Source organism: Pteropus medius, unplaced genomic scaffold (assembly GCF_902729225.1).
Source record: "Pteropus medius unplaced genomic scaffold, Ma_sr-lr_union100, whole genome shotgun sequence".
NCBI classification, from domain to species: domain Eukaryota; kingdom Metazoa; phylum Chordata; class Mammalia; order Chiroptera; family Pteropodidae; genus Pteropus; species Pteropus medius.
Window position 1 is genome coordinate 2,543,682 of NW_024352786.1, and position 25,708 is coordinate 2,569,389.

The 25,708-nt window shown below is 32.5% G+C and overlaps 1 protein-coding gene across 10 annotated transcripts in view; it reads right to left on the minus strand.

The window, feature by feature from the left end:
* Nucleotides 1-519: 519 nt before the first annotated feature.
* The window catches only part of LOC120591137 (sodium/hydrogen exchanger 9B1-like), a 59,756-nt gene continuing 34,567 nt past the window's right edge, over nt 520-25,708 (minus strand). For 7 of the 10 annotated variants that reach the window (XM_039848717.1, XM_039848712.1, XM_039848714.1 and 4 more), the window contains 7 exons: nt 10,655-10,830; nt 7,442-7,486; nt 7,003-7,109; nt 5,916-6,065; nt 3,000-3,108; nt 2,302-2,438; nt 520-860 (listed from right to left, as the gene is read on the minus strand). In XM_039848717.1, the coding sequence (XP_039704651.1) occupies nt 648-860; nt 2,302-2,438; nt 3,000-3,108; nt 5,916-6,065; nt 7,003-7,109; nt 7,442-7,486; nt 10,655-10,830 (937 nt within the window). In that variant the 3' untranslated portion in view covers nt 520-647. Of the gene's footprint in view, nt 861-2,301; nt 2,439-2,999; nt 3,109-5,915; nt 6,066-7,002; nt 7,110-7,441; nt 7,487-10,654; nt 10,831-25,708 lie in introns of those variants that run through there. The other 3 variants (XM_039848720.1, XM_039848719.1, XM_039848721.1) reach the window with 3 other exon arrangements.

The window sequence follows — 25,708 nt, forward strand, 5'->3', positions numbered from 1 at the left end:
AGAACTGAGGCACTCATTGCCCTGCCAGCTTCTAGTGTTGTCTGTTGAGGGCTTCCAACGAAGTCCCTCTATAGGAAGTGCCTTTAGACAAAAGGAACTGTGTACCCCAAATGACACTCCCTCCTTGAGGGCAGTGCACAACCAATGACTACTTGATTGGAATTTATATTAATTGTTGCCAACAGAATGTTAGGTAATATGTTGTCAGTGAAAGAAAAAGAAAATTTGAGATGAGCTGATGATATACAGTAGAGCTGTTAGAGACCTGTTGGTGGGAGGACAGGAAATGATGACGATGCAGTCAGTGAGGCCACTGAAGTTCAAAGGGTTATTTGAGCAGAGAGCAACTGTGAGAGGTGCTTAGTTTGCTCTAGGGCAGCAATTTTAGCCTGATGGATTACTTTAACTTTCTTAAGGTATTTACAGATTTACTTTGTTCTTGAAATATGTAAGTACTAGGTAGGACATTATATTGTTTTTATTAAATTAACTCTGCAATAAAAAATCATAGGAAAGCTCTGTAGTCAAATCACATATTTATTAAATCCTTGGTTCTATGTAGTCTTCACATATTTGTACCTTTTAACTTTTCTTTCATGGAAGATAATTCATTAAAAGAAGCAGGCAGGTGATGGCAAATGATCTTTTTAATGAAAGTTTATTCCTGTCAATTCCAATTTTATTTTGCTTGGATCATGGCGTGTAAGTACTTTGGGCCCCAGTATGCCAATAATTAGAGCTCCATTTGGAGCTGTGATCAAGATGGCTAAAAATGCTAGGGTCATCACATCCTTCGAATATGGTTCCAAGTGGGGTGCTGTGAGTCTTGCTGTTTCTAGAGCCAGAGGACCTAATACAGCCTGCATTTGGGTGGGGTGGTGGGGGAAGATGAGGCATAATGAAAAATGTTAAAGAGTTAAAATATAATAAAAGTAAATGGCTCTGTTAAACAAACAAACAAACAAACAAACGAACAAACAAGCAAACAGTACTAGACAACTAGAAAACAGGCAAGACTTAAAAGTGCTGAGGAATTTTCATGAGTTACTCATCAATGCTATGTTCTTTCTAGCAAATATATCTGTAGGAAGAGTGAAATAATGACAAATCGGTGTGTAGACATTTTGGGGCTGATTTTGTATTCTGCATTTCAGCTTTCCCCTGTTTCAGTATATATGTTTTTTGAGTGTTCACATTACTCTCAGAATCTCGAGTTCTAACTGAACCAAGGTTTTGCTTATTTGCCTTTACCACGTACCACTAGGTTCTTGGCTGCAACAGACAACACAACACAAAATACTAAGGTTTCTTATGGTTCACTAGGACTTTGTTGATCATCTTCTCTTTGTTCATCCTACTTGGGAGGCAGTGTGATATAGTAAAACTGACAAGAGGTTTGGAATCTACAAACTGGACACTGAGAGATGATCAAGTCACTTGCCTAAGGTTATAGGCAAGTAACAGGCAGTCTACCCCCATATACCTGCTTTCTAACCATGACATATAGAGAATTCCGTTGTATGGAAGTTCACAAGATTTTGTTTGGGAATAACAAAAGAGAAAAGAATCTCAGGGAATCAAGACATTACACTGCCAGGTTAAATAGTCGAACAGTATGTAGCAATACCTTTTTTAGTTGGATAAGAATATCATTGAATTGGGGGCCAAAACTACAAGGTCTCCCATTCATTCATTTATTTATTCATTCATCATTCATTCTTGTAGGCATGCAATGCTTATTTATTGTGTACGTCCTGCTTGCCAGTCACTGTGTTAAGTGCCAGGGAAAAAATAATGAAAAAAAGAAAACCCAAACAGACATGGTTCCTATCCTTCCTATGTGACCTAGTGGGGGAGATTCAGTCATTAATCAAATAGTCATACAAATTAAATGTATAATTAAAAATATGTGCATTCATGTGTGGTGGAGTGGGTGGCACAGGTAGAAAAGAGATATTTTAAAAAGAATCAATGTTTCTCTACTTTAAAATATAACATTTAGCAAAATGCCCAAATTCCAATTTTCAGATATACTCTTATTTTATATTTAGGACAATGGAAAAAATGTTTTCTTAAGTTTAAGAAGTATTCGTCATTAAAAGTACACTTTTTAATTTCAGAAAAATTACTTTTAAGACATTTTAAGATTTTTAAAAAAGATTACATTAATTTTAATGAGTAGTTATGATCAAGCATTTTAAAAGTAAGGCTAATAGTCCATGTTTTGTGATTGAACATTTTTCATTTAGAAATTTAAAAAATCAATATTAAAATTATTAGTATGACTTAATATGTTCTTACCTGGACTGTAGCTTTGGGCATCCATGCTAGAGCAATAAATATTTTCTCCTTAAAACTAAAACCGGAAAAACACATCAATAAAAATGTAAAAGAAATTCGAATCGATAATGCCAAACTCAAGGCAGCAACAAAAACGCCTACAACAGATAAAAACAAACAAAATATTTGGGAAGAAGTGGTTCTTTATGCCTAGAGATATGATTTGTAAAAGTGTTGAAAACATTTTTAAGGCTATTGACTCTTTCTGTCTTTATTTTTTAAGCAAAAATGATAATCATAAAAATAGAAATATGGTTGAGGCTTCTTTGTAAAGAGCAAGAGTTATCTGATGGTAGGGGTACCATGAAAAATCAGCTAGATTACATTTATTTAATTCTGAGCTAATAAACTCTGAACTTTTACTATAAATGAAAGTATTCAAAAGGTGCTGATGGTATCTAATATTTCCCCTCAGAAAAGAATTCTAATCTCCATTTCCTCAGGCCACTCAGGGAGGATATAAGACTGCCTTTGGTAACAAAGAGCACCCAGGGTAAGGAAGAACTAATGTATGTTACTGTGTTTACATGAGTTTCTGAAGGAGGTCCTTGTAGCATTCAAAGACATATTGTAAATAAAAATAAAATTATTCATAGTTTTCTTAAATATTTTCAAATCATGTATGTATGTATATGTATATAGCCTCTATTCATTCTTACCAATAGCATTTGATTTAAGAGCTGCAACAGATACTTCTAATCCAACCAAACCAAAAAGAAGAGGTTGAAAAATATTCCATGCAGTTGTAATAATTTTTTGGACTTTAATCTGTAGAAGGGAGTGATACATTTTTAGTTACTGCGGCACATAAAAATAATTGCATTTCAGAAATTTAAAATCTCTCTTAATAGATAAGTGTAAGATGTTTTATTAGTAAGAGAAATGTTAAAACAATAAAAATTAATTGAATTAGTTAATTCTAACACTTAGGTAGAATTTGATTAAATCTACAAAGCTGTAAAGTAAAAATACTTGGTCATTTCGTCGTGGAACAAGTAAGGTCTTTGGAGAGATGCAGACATGTTCTGATGGTTCAGCTAGAGGTGTAGCCTTTGTTTGTAAGGAAATGGAACAGAGACAGAGGTACATCATGCCGGATGAGAACAAACTCAAGATCAAGCAAACATTTCGGCTCTCAGAAGGGTGATGGGAAGACAGTCTCTACTAATAATTATTGTGGAACCCAATCCCATGAAAGGAAATGCTGATATATCCTATATTAATAGGAAAAAAATTTCTGGTAATCTTGTTAGGACTGTTTTGAAAGTACTCATTCATGCTGAAAACTTCAAAGTCATTTTTTCCTTAAAAGTAAATCGAAAACATATAACAGATTCTTGTTTGGTTGCCAATAGGCTTCTCTTTCTGGGAAGAAATCTCTCTCTTGACTACTTCCCCAGTGATGTGCTTACAGCAAAAGACCACTGTGGACATAGCAGTGCACTGATTCTTTCCCAGGAACTTGGGTGAAGTAATTTTAGCCTCAGTTTGGGCTTATCATTTTTATAAAACTTTGATATCTTTTATTTGGGGCATAAACTATTTTAATACTATACCCCTTATGTCTGGGTTTTCTGATTGCCATTTATAAGAGTAAAGTTTAAAAAAGGAAAAAACAAAGAAAAAACAATGTTATTCTTCTTTGTTTATAGCACATTATCCTCTTTGTTACTTTTAATCTTTAAAGTCTAGTTTTTACTGTTTGATTTCCTTTATCATATAAAAAGAATTCTAGTAGTTTTCATTTTATTTATCTAATTGTAATTTATTATTAACCCTTTACTGTCTTTCATAATTATGATTTTATTGGAATATTAAACAAAATGCCAGTATGATTTTTGGGTACACAACTTCTCAAGCTGATTCTAAAATTTATCTAAGAAAGAATATGGGCAGGAACAGCCAATAAATACTTTTAAAATAAGTACAATGAGATGAAATATTCTATGTTAGTTTTGAGACTTAAAACTATGACTTTTGATTTAGAATAGATTTAAAATACAGTGGTATTGGCATAGGAATACACAAGTAGGATTAAATCGATTCCAGAAATGAACTTAGATATATGTGAGTTTAGACCATGTTAAAAGCAGCATTTAAAGATCACTGAATAATTAATGGGTTAGTCAATAAATAATTTGGCAAAGGTTAATTATCTAATTTATATCCACATATATATCTATTATATGTATGTATATATGTATGTCTGAATACCTATATATATAAACACACATACATATACATCTCTATCTCAGAGTATTCATAAAAATAACTTCCAGATGGATTATAGAACTAAACATAAAAGCAAAGCAAAGAAAAAACACCAAAGTATTAGACGATAATACAGAGGATATTATAATGTTTATAATCTTATAATCTTGAGTGAAGAAATCCTTCTGAAACAAGATACTGAATCAAAACCAAAAAGGAAAAACTGACAGGTTTGACTACAGGAAATTTTACTTCCATGCAAAAGATATCATGAAAAAAATCACTATAATACAATTGACTATATCTCCTGTGCTGTATATTACAACACTGTGACTTATTTTGACTACTTCCCCAGTGATGTGCCCCCCATCCCATTCCCCTCTGACAACCATCAGTTTGTTCTCTATATCTATGAGTCTATTCTTATTTTATTTTGTTTGTTTTTTTTAGATTACACATATAAATGAAATCATACAATATCTGCCTTTCTCTGTCTCATTTATTTAAGTTAGCATAGTACCTTCTACGTTCATTCATTTTGTCACAACGGCAAGATTTTATTCTTTTTTTTTATGGCTGAGTAATATTCCATTGATAATGTTATATAGTTTCTTACTCATGATATTATAAAAAAAGACCTAGTGATAATATCCAGGATTGTTGATGGTTTGAGATATTAGGGACTGTTCTACACTGTTGTTAGTAAATAGTGTAAATAAAATCTTTTAAAAAGAATAATTTGGCAGTACTCACCAAATAGATACGTACCATTTCTAAATTCAGCAATTCCAGTTCTGGGAATCTAGTCCTACTTATGCATTTACAAAAAGACACATGAACAAGACTGTTCATGGCAGCACTGTTTGTAATAACAAAAATGAAAATGATCTAAATGTCTACAAATAGAGTACTGATTTGAGAAAATGATTAATTCTGGGAAGAGGGGTTTGATATTTGGGAGTGGTGGGGAAAAGGAGTCTTTTACATTTTATTCTATATGTGGACTTATTGTATTGTTTTAATCTTTTATGAGCATGTTTTAATGTATTAACTGTATAACCAAAAATTTAATGAAAAAATAATTAAATCAATAAAAGTTATATAATCATATTACAGAAAATTTTTTTGTGGGGGGAAAGAGGCCTGATTTGATAACTCAAGTCCTGTTTGCATTTCGGTATGTGTCCAGGTCCTTTTACTAAATACTTTATTCCTTTATTGATTTGTATACTTCCTCGAAGACACAAAATTCTGGAACATCTTCCAACTAGAATGAGGATGTTTCCTAAATGTCCATTATAGATGTAAAAAAAAAAAAAAGCAGCTATTTTATCTTTAAAACATGGTGTATTAAAAATATTCACCTTATCTTTGGACCACTTCTTTCCTCCAATGAAAGACGTCATTAGTGTGCATAACCCTCCAGCTCCGTGCATACCAATACGCTGGCTGCCTAAGACAGCAGAAACACACAAACTCAAAACAAGTAATGCTCTCTTCAATGGAAGATTTCTCTAGAATTAGATAAGTATTTAGAAATTAATTTACATCAAATATATAATACAACATGTACATTAGTTATGATTAATTATTGACCTTTGATACCATGTGTCTATATGTTATATTAAATAATGTTTAAAATTTTGACTTTCTTCTTCACCAAATATTTTAGCAGACTTGGTTATAGTAAATAATGTCTAAAATTTTGACTTTCTTCCTCACCAAATATTTTAGCAGACTGGTACCAAGTGACAAAATTTGTAATTATTAAGTTTTATCTTCTTCCACATCTCTGATACTAATGTCAGTAAAATGGTTACAATATTTTAACTAAAAGTGAAAGAAAGAAAAGAGATCCATATAACTTGTAGTTCTGTATAACATACCCAATGAATTCTTAAAAATAAATTTCTAAATATTTCTTTAGCTAAAACAATCGTTACAGGCAAATCAAGATGGAAGTTACAAAAATACAAGATTAATAGCATATCCTTTAGGGCAGGAAAGGGTCGAATTCAATAGTGTTGCCTTAGTCAAAGGAAGTGGGAGTGAATTTAACTCAGAAAACATACAGTGATAGATGAGAATCTATCTCCCACAAAATGTTCGAGAAAAAGTGTGAGGTAAAGAAGATTAGGGAAAACAGTCAGAAGTCAATAGACGACTTAGTGAAGAAAGGGTTGGATTGAAATGGAGAGGATACTCTGAATTAAGTACATTTCTCTGATATTCCTTATTTGCCAAATCAAGAAGCAGAGACTTCACATAAGGCCATTGACCTGTATCAATCACAACTGTGCTAGTTTTAAGCAGAGAATAGACATAGAGGCTACTTTGGGGGAAAGAGAATTAAGTAGTAAATTTATTATTTCATGGATCTTCTAAAAGTTCAAAAATTTCAAAGAAATATCTAATACTATACTTCTAAAAGTTGATTAATTTTTTATTTACCTGATCTTTACTTGGAAAATATCGAACAAAAATTCCCAAAAGAATTCCTACCAGCACACCAATAAATACATCCCGAAGAGAGGTTAGGACATTATGAAGCATATTTCCTGTAAGGGTACACAATGAGGAAAAACGTTCAGAGAGAAATATTTTTAAATATTCAGCACATCAGAAAACAAGCTTAGGTGATTCATGAAGAAAAGTATGTATTTGATCGAACAAATAGACAAAAATGGACCTTTAATATTAACAAATGTGAAAACATGCAGATCTATTTGATAAACTAAGTAGGTATTCTTAATTTAATATATGCATTCAACTTATTGAATAAATAGGCCAGAAAATGAAGAAGTAATAAGTTACAATGTATTCCCCTTATACACCCAACCTAAAAGACCAGGTGAGATAGAAGAATGAACAGAGATTGACAAAGGAGTACCTCTGGCACCTAGCACATTGCTGGTAATGTTTCTTCTCTGATGTACTATTATGACAAAGAAACGAACAATTTAAACATAGAAAAGAATAATTTAACAACAAAAATATAAAGAAAACATTTATTCCAGGGTCAATCCTAGGTCTACTCAAGGGTCAATTGAGCTTCCAATGTATTTTACGTATCCATATTGGTAATTTATTATAAAAAATTATTCTGAGTCACAAAAAAGTTTAGTTATGCTTTATGTGTTTAGCTCAATAAAGGGTGTGTGTGTGTATATTTAGAAATATTTTTCCATGAAAAATAATAGAAATAGAGAGGGACAATATCAAGATGGTGGAATAGAAAGTACCTGAATCTCAATCCAACTTAACAATAATATACAGTCCAAAAGCCTTTATGAAACTCTACAAACCAATTAAGAAGTTGCAGCAAGAGAAAAGCAACTCATCATGTATAAGGGAGATCCCATAAGATTATTAGGATTTCACAGTAGAAACCTATACAGGTCAGAAAAGGGTGAGATGATATATTCAAAGTGTTGAAAGAAAAAACTGCCAACCAAGAATACCATTTCATAAAATTGCCTTCAAAATGAAAGATAAATTAAGACTTCCTCAGATAAACAAAAGGCAAGGGAGTTCATTACCACTAGACCTGCCTTACAAAAGAAATGTTAAAGAGAATTGTTCAAGTGGAAATAAAAGGACACTAGACAGCAACACAAAAACATACAACATAAACCTTCGGTAAAGGTAAATATATAGATGAATTAAGAATCCTATAATACTGTAATGGTAGTGAGTAAGTCACTTTTCATTTTGTTGTAGATAAAAGCATAAAAATAACTATAAACTATGTTAATAGATGAAAACTGAGACATTAACATAAAGTGGGGAGGGTGAGATGTAAAGGAGTAGAGTTTTTGTATGCAATTGAAGTTGTTATCACTTTGAAATAGATTGTTATTACTAAAAGGATGGAAAAAGATATTCCACGAAAATGGTAACTAAAAGAGAGCAAGGGGTGGTCATACTTAAGACAAAATCTGTCAAAAGAGATACAGAAGTACATTTTATAATGATAAAAGGGCCAATTGACTTGGAAGATAAGATCTCGATATCTATCATATTCCAAAATATATGTATATTAAAGATCCAATGTATAAAATAAACCTTAAGAAAGTCCTTAAAATTTTAAGTGACAGTTTACATAGTCATGTGATCAAAGAGAATTTTTCTAAGACTGTGCCTGCTTGGTTTTCCACTTTTTCTGTCTTCCTCAAATTAGGTTTGGCTTCTTGTACCATGTTTCCATAGCATCCTATACCATGTAATATTCATCACATTTGTTTAATATAAATTCCTTGAGAACATGAGCTACATGGTCTTTTCCATCTGCTGTGTTGGAAGATAGTATAGAATGGTACTTAAAAGTATGAGTCTAAGGTCAGACTGCCAGGTTTGTATCTTGATTCCCCTATTTATTGAATCTGTGACTCTGAGCAAGTAACTTAATCTCTGTTCTTCAGTTTCCTTATCTGTAAAATGAGCACAGCACTATTGTGACTACTAAATGAGTGGAAACATCTATGGCACTCAGAGCAAGTACCAAGCAATTACTCAATAAAAGCTAATATTGTTGTTCACTGTTTATTCTCAGTGTTTGTCACAGTACAATGGAAGAGGAGCACAAAAATGTTTTCTGAAACAATGACTGATACCAGTCAAAAGTCAAATTAAAAGTGGGGAAAACTAAAGAATATAAATAAAGGGTTATCATTCTCAATTTTATGAAGAATCTTGACAAATCAAAAAGAAAAAATGAACACACCTATAAGATGTAGGCAAAAGATTTCAAGAAAAGCCAATTTATAAAACATACCAAAATACCAACGGCTAACAAACATAAACATTTGATTAACATCACTAATAGTCAAAGTATTTCATTTAAAGAGGCCTCACATTTTATCCATCCATCAAATTAGCAAAAAACAAGATGAGTAATACCTAGTTTTGAAAAGGGCAAAGAGAAAGTGCAGCATGGTAGGACATGATATTGTAGCACTATGTTTCAAAAAGCTTATAACTCTATATACTTTTTAGCTCAACGATTACACTTTTAAGGTTAAGAAAATATTAAGTTTAGGTACAATTATTTAGCTATAAGATGTTCAATCAAGTATTATTTTAATAGTAAATATTGGAGTCAACTTCCATTTTCAACAAGTTAAATAATTATGATGTAGCCAATTGAATAATATGCAACCATTAAAAATGTCATAGAAATATATTTACTGAAGAGAAACATGTTTACGATATACAATTAAGTGCAAAAAACTTCAGGTTATAAGAAAGTATGGTCAGTGTTCAGTAATTTTAAGACTATTGAGAGCAGAGAGAAAAAGAGAGGAAGAAGGAGAGAAGGAGAAAGAGAGCTAGGGCAGGAGCTAGAGCTAGCCAAAGTCTATGTGGATTTACATAAAAGATTCAGAATTATTATGACTATTGCAGATTTTATTTTTATCTTTCCCCATTTTTCTTCTTTTTTATTTGTATCTTATGATTTTAAGAGAAATATATATATATTACTTTTCAACTTAAAAATATTTTGGTGCCTCAAAAATACGGAAGATTGAATATCAAATGCTGCAGATAAATAAAGCATTACTCAATGTGGAAATATTTACTTTCACAATTTCTTTAGAGTGATGTTCAAGACCAAATATCACCTTGAGATTCAGAATTGGTGCAAGATCTTGTCCCACCACTACCAAAAAGTCACACAGTTGTCCACGCTCCATATATTTGTCTTAATAATATAGCAACCAGTTATTTATAATGATGTACCAAAAGGTACATTTCGAAAATATCTATTAAATATATTAGTAGTACTAATATTGCTGCTTAAAATTTTCTATTGAAAACTGTGATAAAATTCCAAAGCAACATGAGCAGATAAATGGTAATAATATGGGTTATCAAATTAATTGAAATATATGGTTATTAAAATGAAATCATTTGTGGTAAGTAGTGATTTCTTAACACATTGAAATTTCCTCCCTGATCTAGAATGCTCTTTCTATGAGGAATAAAAAGATGTTAAATAAATAAAGTCTTGGTTAATAAATGAAGGAAGCCAGAAACCTTACTTAAAGAAATAACAACAACAAAGCTATGAATGATATGGCAGTGATTGTATTTTCTTGTTTACCTGAGGAGAAGACTATGCCCAAACATGTATTGAATCCAGTGATAGCCAGGATGTCATCAAAACTGCTAGCAGCTATTAGTAAGGTTGGAATGCCTTTCTCAATACCATACCCCTTGTCCTGCAAAAGTAGCATGGAAGGGACAACAACAGCAGGAGAGACAGCACCTAGTACAAAACTGAGAGAAAGACTTTGAAAACCAGTTTTAAAGCATCCCTTTAACCAAATAGTGTTTTATATTAAAATTTACAACAAATATATTAACCCTTACAACAACTTCAAGTGTAAAAATTCTGCTTTTGAGTGATGTCGTTAAATGATGGTAAAATTACTCTCACCCAGCCTCCGGCAACTACCATTCTACTTTCTGTTACCACGATTTTGACTACTCTAGATATATAATTGGAATTATACAGTATTTGTCCTGGCTTATTTCACTCAGCATAATGCCATCAAGTTTCATCCATATTATAGAATGTGACAGGATTTCCTTCTTTTTTACAGCTGAATAAAATATATGTATACACATCACATTTTCTTTATCCATTCATCTGTCAATGGACTTTTGATATTTGGGCTGCTTCCATCTTTTGGCTATTGAGAATAATACTGTAATAAACATGGGTATGCAAATATCTCTTTGAAATTCTGCTTTCAATTCTTTTGGATATATACCCAGAAGTGGTATTACTGATTTTATGGTAGTTCTATTTTTGTTTTTTTGAGGAACCTCCAAACTGTTTTCCACATTTTATTCTCAACAGTAGTGCACAAAGGTTCCAATTTCTTCACATGTGTCAACTATGTTTATTATTATTATTATTATTTTTGATAGTGACCATCCTAATGGGTGTGAAGTGATATCCATAGTGATTTTAATTTGCATTTCTCTAACGATTACAGATGTTGAGCACTTTCTTAAGCTTGTTGGCCATTTGTATATCTTCTTTGGGGAAATGTCTATTCAAGTTCTTTACCATTATTTAGTCAAGTTTTTTTTTTTTTTATTGTTGAGTTGTAGGAATTCTTTATATGTTCTGAATATTGATCTCCTTTCAGATATATGTTTTGCAATTATTTTCTTCCATTCTGTGTTACCTTTCGACTTTGTGTTTCCTTTGCTGTGCAGAAGTTTTCAAGTTTTATGCAGTCCCATCTATCTATTTTTCCTTTTGTTGCCTGTGTTTTCAGTGCCATATCCAAGAAATCACTGCTAAATTCATTGTCATGAAGCTTATATATGTGCTTTGCAAGACATAGTATTCTTGGTTGGCAGTCCCGCTCTGGCCCCCCCCCCCCCACCCCCGCCACTGCCCCCTTCATTTTGAATATATTATCCCAGTCTATTCTGGTCTGCAAGGTTTCTGCTGAGAAATCCAATTGTTATCTTATGGAAGCTCTTCTTTTTATCTTGATGCTTTCAAGATTCTCTCTGTGATTCTTGACAGCCTGAGTACAGTATGATTCAGCGTAGGTGTCTTTGGTTTATTCTAGTGGGAGTTCTTAAACGTCTTAAATTTGTATGTCCATTTCCTTTCTTAAATTGGTAAGTTTTGGGGCATTATTTCTTCAGATAGGCTTTATGAGCATTTATCTCTCTTCTACTCCTAGAATTCCCATAATGTGTAGTTTGGTCCATTTAAGAGTATCCCATAAGTCCCTTAGGATCTCTTCACTTTCTTTTGTTTTTCTTTTTGCTCTTCTGACTCAATTTCAAATAATCTGCATTAAAATTAACTGATTCTTTTTTCTGATTGATACAGCCTGTTATTGATCCCCTCTAGTCATTTTTTTTTCAATTTTGTTATTGTATACTACAGCTCAAGAATTCATTTTTTTTTTTTGTAGATTCTATATCTTTGTTGGTATTCTCATTTTGTTCATAAATCATTTTCCTGATTTCTTTTAGATATCTGTGTTCTCTTTTAGCTCATTGAGCATTTTTATGATAGTTACTTTGAATTGTTTGGTAATTCATACATTTTCATTTGTTTAGGGTTGGTTTCTGGAGTTTTATTTGTTCCTTTGATTGAGCCATGATTCTTTGTTTCTTTGTATACCTTGTTATTTTTTGCTGAAATTTGCATATTTGAAGAAACAGCCACCTCTCTAGTCTTTACAGACAGTTTTCTCTAGAGAAAACCTTAACCAATCAGCCAGCTTGAAATTCTGGGGGCTTCTCAAAGCTTTCTGGATGTGTCTTCTCTGGGCTTGAGTGTGTTATTTCCAGCTGAAGAGTTTTGCCTTTTTCTACTCTGGAGCATCCCCAGGTGTCTATCTGCAGTACTGCAATAGCTCTGGAGCTATAGCAACTCACATGGCTTGCTTTTGTTTTCAGCATAACTCAGGCATCTAAAGTGTGCCAATCTCTCTTCTGTCAGCAATATGAGTCAGCTGAAATAGAAATCAGTCCTTTGAGCAGCCCCTTGAAAAGCCAGAATGTAGGACACGTGTTCCATGTTTTTCTTTCTTTCCTGAGAGAGAAACCACAAGTTAGGAGTTTTCTCCTGATTGCCCCTTGTTGTTCAGGGAGGGGAATGGAATATGATGGGTAAGCACAATGGAATGTACTTTGTATAGCAAGAAGTTATTGTAAAAAATCAGAAAAGCAAGCTTCCAAACAGAATAAAAAAATAGATTAGTTAGGTTACCTAAAAAATTAAAAATTAATTTGATAAGAGGTTTCTAATGGGCAAAATTAAAGGAAAGAGATAACAATGATATCTTTAAAGTGTGAAGGAAATAATTTTGAATTCGAAATTCAATACTAAGCCATACAAAAATAATTTTCAGACGTCAAGGGTGTGGTTTATCATTCATTGATCAATTTTCAAAGAACTAGAAGAGCAACTCATCGGGAAAAAAATTTAATATAAGAAAAGATCTAAAATAAAAGACAGAGGAAACATGGAGGAGTGAAAGATGGTCTCAGATCTCTCCCCTTGAAACAACAATAAGCCGAACATCTAAAACTCAACAAAAAACACCCAATCTGCACACCAGCATGTCTGAGCATGAGATCTATGCATAAGAGCTACTACAGGTCAGAACCCCGGATGTTGGGAGGTGGACTGGGAGAAACAAAGAAGCTGCCTCTTGGAGCGGCCAGAGCTCTCTGTTGGAGGGGGAAGGGAGAAGGAGCGGCGAGTTCCCTGAACAGCCCTGCCTAGCAAAGCTGTGAGCTCCCTGCAGCGGGCCGGCAGCAGTGCCCAGTCATCAGGGCAGAAGGCAGAGAAGATGGACGGCAGAAAAACAACAGTTGATTTTTAGTGGCCCCGAGGCTGAGCTGCAGCCCCCAACTCCCAACCCAGAGGGCCCCTCCCCCTATACCCTGTGAGACCGATCACCATGGAGCCCCAGGGGAATCTGAGCAAACACTGCTGAGACTGTCGCTGACACTGACAGGGACTGAGACTGAAAGTAGCAAGTATGATTAAATATCTACAAGAAAATAAACAAGGCATTATTAGGCTTTATATAAAGCAGGGATCCAAGTGGCTTAGACGCCAGCTACTGGAAACCAAAAGAAAAGTGCTCTCTTCGCAGCAGGCTAAAGAGAGACCTTTATATAATAAAACTTCTTTCTGGAAAAACAGCAGAATACACTTCCACTAATGCCCAGGTGGAGAAATACTCCATTAAACACCATGAACAACCAAGGTGATAAGGCATTTCAGAAAGAAAGAGAAAAATCTCCAGAATATAAGCTTACGGACATAGAAATATGCAACTTAAATGACAGAGAATTCAGGGCGGTACTTCTGAAAAAACTCAGTGAGTTCCAAAATGAGTCATATCAACAATTTTAGGAATTGAAAGAACAACTAGATGAGCAGAGCAAGGAGACTGAAACCCTCAGAAAGAAAAGAATAGATCTTCTGGAGATAAAAAAACAACTGCAAAAGTTGAAAAATGAAATAGCAAGCTTGGGAAATAGAGTCGACCAAATGGAAGAAAGGATCAGTGATATCGAAGACAGAAATCTAGAAATAAATCGGAAGAAGAGAGAAACCGAAGAATGAAAAATAATGAAAGAGAAATACAAGAACTTGCTGATACCATCAGGAGAGGAAACATAAGAATAATGGGCATTATTGAAGGCGAGGAAAAGAAGCAGGGACTAGAGAGCATTTTTAGACAAATAGTGGACGAGAATTTCCCAAATCTAAGGAATGAGCTGGAGCTTGGAATTCAAGAAGTCAACAGAACACCTAATTATCTCAACCCAAAAAGGCCTTCACCAAGACACATTGTATTAAAGTTATCAAAATCAACAACGATAGAATTCTCAGGGCAACCAGGGAGAAAAAAACGGTAACTTATAGAGGAAAACCCATTACATTATCATCAGACTTCTCAGCACAGACCTTACAAGCTACAAAGGAATGGAATAAAATATTTAAACTATTAAGTGAAAGGAACTACCAGCCTAGAATAATGTATTCAGCTAAGCTCTCCTTTAGATTTGAAGGAGAAATTAAGACCTTTCCAGACATACAAAAATTGAGGGAAAGCTCTACCATGAGGCCTGCACTACAAGAAATACTGAAAGGGGTCGGCTCACCTAAAACAAAATGAAAAAAAACAAACAAACTGTAATTAAAAGTAAAATGACTATCAGGCAAAAGGAAACAGAGGAGTGCAATCCTTACTAAGAACAGGGCATTATAAGCTTAAATAATAAGAATTGCTATAGCAAGATAGTAATGAACATTCCGCACACATAGGGACAAATTGAGATAACAATGATTTAAAAAGGGAGGATTCAAAGATCTAAATTCACAAAGGGGAATGGAGATAAGGCGCACATAGAAGAAAATGGACGACTATATATATATATATAACTATATATACTTTAGTTCTGAATCTTTGGTGTGTGGTTACCATTAGAATATGAAAAGGATAGTTATATATATATATATAACTATATATATATATAACTGGATATATATATAACTGAATATGAAAAGGATAGTTATATATATATATAACTATATATATATATAACATGGTGTATACTCTTTTTAATATGTTGCTGTATTCTATATATATATATTAAAAATATTATATATATATATATATATATATATATATATATTAAAAAGAGTATACACCACGATCAAGTGGGCTTCATCCCAGGGGCACAGGGATGGTTCAACATACGCAAATCGATTTATGTGATACACCACATGAACAAATTAAAAAAATAAGAATTATATGATCATATCGATAGATGCAGAAAAAGCCTTCGACAAGATACAGCATCCATTTATGATGAAAATACTTAACAAAATTGGTGTAGAACGAAAGTACCTTAACATAATAAAGGCCATTTATGACAAACCTAAGCCTACATTATACTTAATGATGAAAAACTAAAAACCTTCCCTCTACTATCAGGAACAAGGCAAGGCTGTCCACTATTGCCACTGTTATTCAATATAACATTGGAGGTCCTAGCGAGTGCAATCAGGCAAGAGAAAGATATAAAAGGCATCCAAATAGGAAACAAAAAAGTCAAACTGTCACTATTTGCAGATGACATGATTTTCTATATAGAAAACCCTAAAGACTCCACAAGAACACTACTAGAAACAATAAGCAAATACAATAAAGTTTCTGAATATAAAATCAACATTCAAAAATCCATAGCGTTCCTATACTCTAATAATGAAGTGTCAGAAAAAGAAGTAGAAAAAATAATTCCTTCTGCAATTGCAACATAAAGAATAAAATACCTAGGAATAAATCTAATGAAGCATGTGAAGGACCTACATAATGAAAACTATAAGACTCTATTAAAAGAAATCGAAGAAGAAATGGAAAGATATTCCAGGTTCTTGGATTGGAAGAATCAACATAGTTAAAATGACCTTATTATCTAAAGCATTATACAGATTTAATGCAATCCCCGTCAAAATCCCGTCAGCATTTTTTAAAGAAATAGAACAAAAAAATCATCAGATCTGTATGGAAGTACAAAAGACCCGAAATTGCCAAAGCCATGCTGGGAAAAAGAATGGGGCTGGAGGCATCACTCTGCCCAACTTCAAATTATACTACAAAGCGACAGTAATCAAAATGGCATGGTATTGGCAACAAAACAGACACATGGACCAGTGGAGCAGAATCGAGAGTCCAGAAGTAAACCCATATTTATATGGGAAAATAATTTTCGACAAAAATGCCAAAAGCATACAATGGAGAAAAGAAAGCCTCTTCAGTAAATGGAAAATTGCAAAGCCACCTGCAAAAGAATGAAACTAGACTGTTGTCTATCACCACATACTAAAATTAACTCAAAATGGATGAAGGACCTGAATATAAGACCCGAAACAATAAAATACATACAAGAAAACATAGGAATGAAACTCAAGGACCTTGGACTTAAAGAAGATTTTATGAATTTGACCTCAAAAGCAAAGGAAGTAAAAGCTAAAATAAATGAATGGGACTACGTCAAACTAAAAAGCTTCTGCTCAGCAAATGAAAACATCAACAAGGTAAAGAGACAACCATCTGAATGAGAAAATATATTTTTTGTAAGCAATGCCTCTGATAAGGGCCTAATATCCAAAATATACAAAGAACTCATATGATTCAATCACAGCAAAAACCAAAACAATCCAATCAAAAAATGGACAGAGGACCTGAACAGACAGTTCTCCCTAGAGGACATACAAATGGCCAACAAATATATGAAATAGCTAGCTCAACATCGCTAGCTATTAGGGAAATGCAAATCAAAACCACAATGAGATACCATCTCACACCTGTTAGAATAGCTATAATCAACAGGACAAGCAATAAACACATGTTGGAGAGGATGCGGAGAAAAAGGAACCCTTATACACTGCTGGTGGGACTGCAAATTGGTACAGCCACTATGGAAAACAGTAAGGAGAGTCCTCATAAAAACTAAGAATTGATCTACCATATGATCCAGCAATCACTCTAACTGGGTATTTACCCCAAAGACTTAAGAACCCATATTCCAAACGATATTTGCACACCGATGTTCATAGCAGCATTACTCACAGTGGCCAGGACATGGAAGCAATCAAAGTTTCCCATGATAGATGATTGGCTAAAGAAGCTGTGGTACATATATACAATGGAATATTACTCAGCCATAAGAAGAGATGAAAAACTATCATTTGCGACAACATGGATGGACTTCAAGATGATTATGCTAAACAAAATAAGCCAGACAGAAAAGTTGAAAATCACATGATATCACTTATATGTGGGATATAAACCTAAAAGCAACAAATGAACAAGACAAACAGAGATTCATGGATATGGACAATGGACTAGCGGTTAACAGAGAGTAGAGGGTGGGGGAGGAGGGGAGAGGTAGACGGGTAAAGGGGGTCAAATATATGGTAGCTGAAGGAAACTGGACTTTGGATGGTAAATACACAATAGAATATATGGATGTCAAATTATAATGTACACCTGAAAATTATATAATTGTATTAACCAATATTACCCCAATAAACTTAATAAAAAATAAATAAAAAATAAAAGTGGAAAAAATAAAAATAAAATCACATACCCATGCTAAATAAATAAATAAATAAATAAATAAATAAATAATAAAGACAATAGGCAGCATAGTGTAGACATTAAGAATAAAGGTTCTAGGCAGAATCAAAATTCTGGATTCACCTGTTAGTTGTATGACCTCAGAAAAATCATGTAACATCTCTTTGTCTCAGTTTACATGCCAAAAAAAAAAAGTAATAATAGTATTTACTGCACAGGGCTGTTGTGAGGATTAAATAAATTAATAATATCAAGTACCTCGCAAAGTGCCTTGCACATGGTAAGCACTATATAAATGTTTGCTACTACTGTAATTATGATTGTCATTACCAGAAACAATAGTGGGCAGTGAAATTTATTGCTAAATCTATAGAAATGTTAATTGTAAAGAAAACCTAAAAATAATCTTAGATTAAAATTCCAGATTATATCAACTGATGAGGGAATATACGAGGGAGTGGAGGAAAGTGAAAACATGTTATAAACTTAAGTACGTGTTTTCCAAAATTATAGGTAATCATGAAGAGAATGAGTTTCTAATTTCTAAAGATTAAAGGAATAAATAAAAGTGGAACAAAGAAAATGCTGTTATTCCAACAAAAGATGAGTAAGTGAAAAAAGAACGAAATTCATAATAACTTATAATAGTTTAAAAAGTGAAATAAAAGCAGGATTAAGTTCAAACTGACCTATAATGAATTGGTTGGATGAATGTGTTTAAGACAGAGCCTCTCTGTTGGTTTAAAAAAAATTTAGCTTTGAGTTGTTAGTAAGATATAGATCTAAACCAAAATGGTACAGGAAAATTGAAGATTATAAGTATGATGACCTAACTGGGTCCTTTTCATGAATGAAAGTTTGGCTTACATTAGAAATTTAATCACTATAAGAGAATAAAGGAGAAAATTGTTATCATCATCTCAATAGAAGCAAACAATTATTTGATAAAATTGCACACCTGCTGCTGATAAAAATGTTTAGCAAACTGAGAATAAAGGGGAACTTCTTTAATCTGATGAAGGGCAGCTACAAAAATCTGACAATATATATAGGATCAAGACAAAGATGTCTCCTATCACCACTTCTAATCAACATTATATTAAAGGTCCTAATCAGTGCCATAAAGAAAAACAGATGGTATACATATTGGACAGGAAGAAGTAAAGCTGTCATTATTCATAGATGACATAGATGTACATGCAGAAAATCCAAAGCAACCTACAGATACATTTGAATTAATGAGTATAGCAAGGCCGCTGGAGACAAAAGCAAAATGGAAAATAAATAGTATTTTTAATAATAAGCAACAAATAATAAAAACACAAAAATATTAAAATTACTATTTATAATAGCATTGATCAAATGCCTAAGAATAAATCTAATTAAACATATGCAGGACTTCTATGCAGGGGGAAAGAAAATTAGAGAATACCTAAATAAATGGAGAACAGACCATGAGCATGAAATGAATAACTTAATATTGCAAATGAATCAATTATCCTTTAATTGGTCTATAGATTCAATATAGTTTCAATAAAAATATCATTTTTCTGCTGGAAATCAACAAACTGATTATAAATTTATATGAAAATTATGAATAGCAAAGACATTTTCAAAGATTGTAAAAGTGAGAGTTTCATTCTGCAAGATAACAAGACTTATTATAAAGCTACCACAATAATTAACACAGAAGATAGAAAAATAGACCATTGGGTAAGAATAGAGATTCCAGACCCCTATGTACATGGAAACTTTATTTAAGACAAAGACGGCACAACAGAGGAGTGGGAGAATTGGTCCCTTAAATCAATGGTGTTGTGTCAATCGAATATCCCTAAGAATGGAGAAGGAGAAATAAAACTTGGTACTACCTCACGCCAAACACAAAAATCAGTTTAGGATAATTTAAATGTAAAAGGTAAAACAATAAAATTTCTATAAAATAATATAGGAAAATATCTTTATGACTTTGGATAGGGAATGATTTCTTAAACAAGACACTAAAAGTATTAATGATGAAGGAAAAGATTGATAAATTGGACTACATTAAAATGAAGAATTTCTAAAATCAAGGAATGAAATAGGAAGTCGCTTAATGGAAGAACATATTCAACAAAGGACTAGTATTCAGAATATGTTAAGAATTCCTACTAACAAATAATAATAATAATAATAATAATAATAATAATAATAATAAACAACCATAAACAACCAAAACCCACTAGAAATTTGGGAATAAAAACTTGAAAAAGAACTCTTCAGCCTTATTAGAAATCAGGGAATGCAAATAAAAATCCGAATGAGATATTACAATATACCCATATGAATAGTTCAAGTTAAAAAGACTGATGATTCTAAATGTTGGCAAGCATGTGGAATAACAGGAACTCTTATATAAGACTGGTGGGAATATAAATTGGAAATTAAAAAATAATTTGACATAATTATATATTTACCCTATGAACCAACAATTCCATACCTAGTTATGTATCTATAGAAAACTGTGTATATTTGTTCCAAGAGTTATGCACAAGAATGTTTGGAAGAGTATTAATAATAACAGGTTCCACATAAAAACAATGCAAATTTCCATAGACAACAGAATAAATTTAGTATGTTCATACAATGATATACAGTAAGTCCTCACTTAACATCATCTGTAGGTTCTTGGAATTGTGATGAAACAACATATAACAAAACCAGTTTTTACCATTAGCTTAGTGCTAAAAACAAGAGTTAAGTTCCTACATCATGCCATCAACATTATAACGAAATGATGTTGAATGAAATGATGTTATTCGAGGACCTGTGGTACTAAACAAAAAAAGAAAATTAATGAACTACATTTACCTACAATAATATGGGTGAATTGCAAGTATAATGTTGAGTGAAAGAGCTGGACACAAAAGAATATATACGGTATGATTTCATTTATATAAAGTACAACTACAGGCAAACTAAATTATAGTGTTAGAAGTTAGTATAATGGTTATCTGTGGGGAGGAGTAGAGCAGTGATTAGGAAGGAGCACAAGGGTACTTCTGGGGTTCTGACAATGTGCTATTTCTTTATCTGAGTGATGCTTACATGACTCTTCACTTTTTGATAATTCAACAAATTGTACATTCATGTGTTTTATACTTTTCTGTATATGAATTATACTTCAATAAGAAATTTGACAGTTCAGGGTGGTGAAATTCATTCCAAATAGAGAACCCAAAACAAAACAGGGAGAGAAATATTAACATTTGACAAAGGAGAATTCGAGATAGATAAGCATCAAAATGAGTGAGAAGGATACTTAATACAGATTTTAAAAATCACCAGGAAGATATAATAATCATGGATCTTTGTAACCTAATGACTTAGCTTTGAAATATATACAGTAAAAAATGCACAGATTTTATCAGATGTTAAAGTATTAGAAGAGATGGATCAATAATTCAAAATAAGCATAACAAACATAGTAACTATCAGGAAGAAAATAGCAAAATAAGTTGAAACCAGAAAACATAAAAAGCAACAATTTAAAATATAAGTATAAAAATGTAGATCACAATAGCTGAAGAATGAAATAGTGAGTTAAAAGATAAGATTGAAGAACTCTTCCAGGAAGTAGCAGGAAAGGATAAAAAATTAGAAAATGTAAAATAATAGGTAAGACATATGCTAATAGCAGTAGGTTTGTGAATATATGGATAACAGCCCCAGAAAGATAGACATGTGAAAGAAGAGAAGATGGTATGCTCAAAGAAATAATGGAAGTAAGTTTCCTTTAATTAGACAAAGGACCTTAGACTGAAAGGGTCATACAGGAGATATAAAGAATAATCCATGTTTAAATAATTTACAGTAAAATTTAAGAAAAATCAAAGAAAATTCTAAAAGCACCCAAATAAAAAGATTATCCACAAAATAATAAGAATTAGATTGACATCAGACATTTTGATAGCAAGGCTGAGGCAAGAATAGTTTTTAAAAGTTCGAGAAAAATCACTTTGAACATTTTAAAATCAGCCGAATAGGCATTCAAATCTGAAGGTTTCATATTATGAAAATATGTACAAGCGTACAAGACTTCAAAAGATATGTCACACAAAGACTTACATTAACAAAATTTCGGTGAAGGTACACAAATAAGAGGAGAAATGAATCCAGAAGTTGTAGCAAGAAAGATACAAATTAAGGGTATTCAACTATCTCAGTAACTTCTATGCTTATCTTTATTTTAAAAGGAAAGAAAGAAAGAAAACTGAGATGAAAGAAAAGAGAATTAATATTTTTAAACTTGAATTAAAATGGTAGATGATAACACATCGGGTTTGAGGCAGTAATAGAATAATAATAATATGATATTAAATAGAGTGAAGCATAAGGAATAAAACCATATTTCAGTTTCATTTATGATCCCAAATAAGTATCAGCAAATTGAATTTGTCAGTTTATTAAAAGAATAAAAAAAAAGCTGACCATGTAGGTGAATGAATGGATGGTTCTACGTTAGAAAACTTTGCCAACATAATTCATAACATTATCAGATTGAAAGGAAAACTATACTAAATGTCGTTTTTATTAAAAGGGAACCTCTTGACAAACAAGAAATACAGGAAACCTTCCTTGATCTGATAAAGAGCATTGACCACCATCTAACAGTAAAAATCATATTAAGTATTAGAAGCATTCTTATTAAAATTATTAAAAGGTTAGAAATGTCTCTTCTTTCTACTAAAAATATTCAACATTGACTGGATGTTCTATCAAACACAATAAAATAGAAATACAAATTTACAAATACTGGTAAAGGAAAAGACAGAAATTTAATTATTCGAAGACAGGATGTTCATATACATTCAGCAAGGTAGTCATATATAAGATCAACTTTTAAAAATCAGAAGTAGGACATCTGCTTACTGACATAAAGGAACATAGGTTCTGGAGTTAATCTCCTGATGAAAGCACTTAGAAAACCAGACAAAACATAAGAAACAACTATTTATTTTCAGACATTGGGTAACAGACAGCGCTGTTATAAATGAGAAAAGGGAAACGAAGTAAACCTCATCATTGCCCAGGCTTTCTGCATAAGACCAATTTCAAGGCTGCGGTGGCGAGAAACCAAAGGCCAGCAAACTTGCTGAGTTGAGGAGAAAAGGATTTGAGGAAGCCAAGGCAGCTACGATTTTGAGAGCAGAGTAAGTGAGAGAGGGAATGACAAAAAGAAAATTCCAGATATTTGCATCCAGGTCTCCCTGTATCTTTGGTTGAATATCAAGGAGTACAGGTATAGAATAAATCCCCACAGGCTAGACATCATAACTACAGAAGAGGAAAAGTAAGATAGTAATTTCTAGAGCTCGCAGAAGTCTGGAGAAAACTTTGAGTTTCCACCAGCTGGAGTGGAGATACCTTTTCAAATACAAAGGGCATTCAGTAGAGACTCAGAATGGCCACACCTTCGAAAAGGACTAAATCAGCCCTACAGTAAAACTCTAGAAAATCCCTAAAAGATCTTAAAAACAAGCCTCAAAAGGATCAACTAATTCACAAATAATTTAAAACTGTCATCTAGGACAAAGTCCAACACTCTGAAGGAAAACAACAAAATCCAGAATTTAACAATGTAAAACCTACCAAGTCCAGCATGTGATCACTAGACATATGAAGAGTTGGGATTATGCAACCCATACCAGGGGGGAAAAAATCAGTCAATACAAATAGACCTGCAAATGATAGCAATGATGGAAATGGCAGATCAGTTATGTTAAAGCAGTTGTTATAAATATGTTCCATATGGTTAAGAATTTAAAGGAAAATGTGAACATAAAGAAGAAAAAAAATGGAAGATAGAATGAAGAATCAATAGAACTTTTGGAATAAAAGATGTAATAGCTCAATGAAACAACCTAAGTGTCAACAGGTGAATGGATAAAGAAGACATGGTACATAAAGAAGATGTGAGATTATATATATATATATATATATATATATACACACACACACACACACACACACACACACACACACTAGGTATTATTATATATATAATATTATATATATTATAGATATTATATATATATATATAATATTCCACTGCATATACGTATGTACATACATACATACATACGTATATGCAGTGGAATATTATTCAGCCATGAGAAGAAAGGAAATCCTGCCATTGGGACAATGTGGATGGTGCTAAGTGAGATAAGTAAGACAAAGACAGACAAACACTTTATGATCTCATTTGTATGTGGAATCTAAAAGAGCTGAACTCATAGAAATGAAGAGTACAATGGTGGTTACTGAGGGTTAGGGGTGGGGTAAATGGGGAGGTGTTGGTCAAAAGAGTATAAATTTTCACTTATGAAATGATTAAGGTTTGGGGAATTAATGTATAGCATTAATTATAGTTAACAATACTGTATTATATACTTGAAAGCTGTTATTATAGTTAACAATTATAGTTAACAATACTGTATTATATACTTGAAAGCTGTTAACAGTGTAGATCTTAATTGTTCTCACCACAAAAAAGAAATGGCAATTATGTGATGAAATAGAGGTATTAGCTAACACTATGTCAGTAATCATTTTATAATACATGAGTGTATCAAATCAATACATCGTACACCTTAAACTTACATAATGTTATATGCCAATTATATCTCAGTAAAGCTGAAAAAATAAATATAAAAATGTATGATGGCTTATAATTAAAAAATGTAATATCTGAATTGAAAATTTTACTGTATAAAATTAACAAAAGGTCAAACACTGAAGAAGAAAAGATCAGTGATTCTGAAGATTTAGAATACATCCAAAATGAAGCACATGACTTTAAGCAAAGGAGAGTAACATGACTGAAAAAAACTGAAAAGAGTATCAGGGACCTATACAGAATAATATCAAGCAGTTAACACATGTGTAATTGTAGTTGTAGATGAAGAAAAAGAAGGAAGACAAATATTTAAGACATAATGGCTGAAAAATTTCCAAATTTGAAAAAAAACTAAAAAACTACAACCTGATACCACTACATACCCAGTATTGGAGAAGATATGGAGGCCTGAAACTTCATACATTGTTGGTGTGAATATAAAATACAGCAATACTTTGGAAGACTGTTGGCAGTTTTTTAATAAACATTGTCTTACCAAAAGGCCCAGCAGTTCTGCTCCTAGGCATTTCCCTAAGAAATGAAAACAAACGTCCACACAAAGACTTGAATGCAAAAGTTCATAGCTTTATTTCTTATAGCCCCAAACTGGAAACAATCCAAATATTCCCCAAAAAGTGAATAGATAAGGTTGGTGGTATATTCATACAATAAAACACTACTCTGCAATAAAATGGAATGAACTACTAGTCATAATATGGATGCATCTCAAAAACCACTTGCTGAACAAAAGAAGCCAGAAACAAAAGGGTATATACTACATAATTGTATCTATTTAAAACTCTAAAAAAAAATCTAATCTATTGTGACAGAAAATAGATTATGGTTTGCC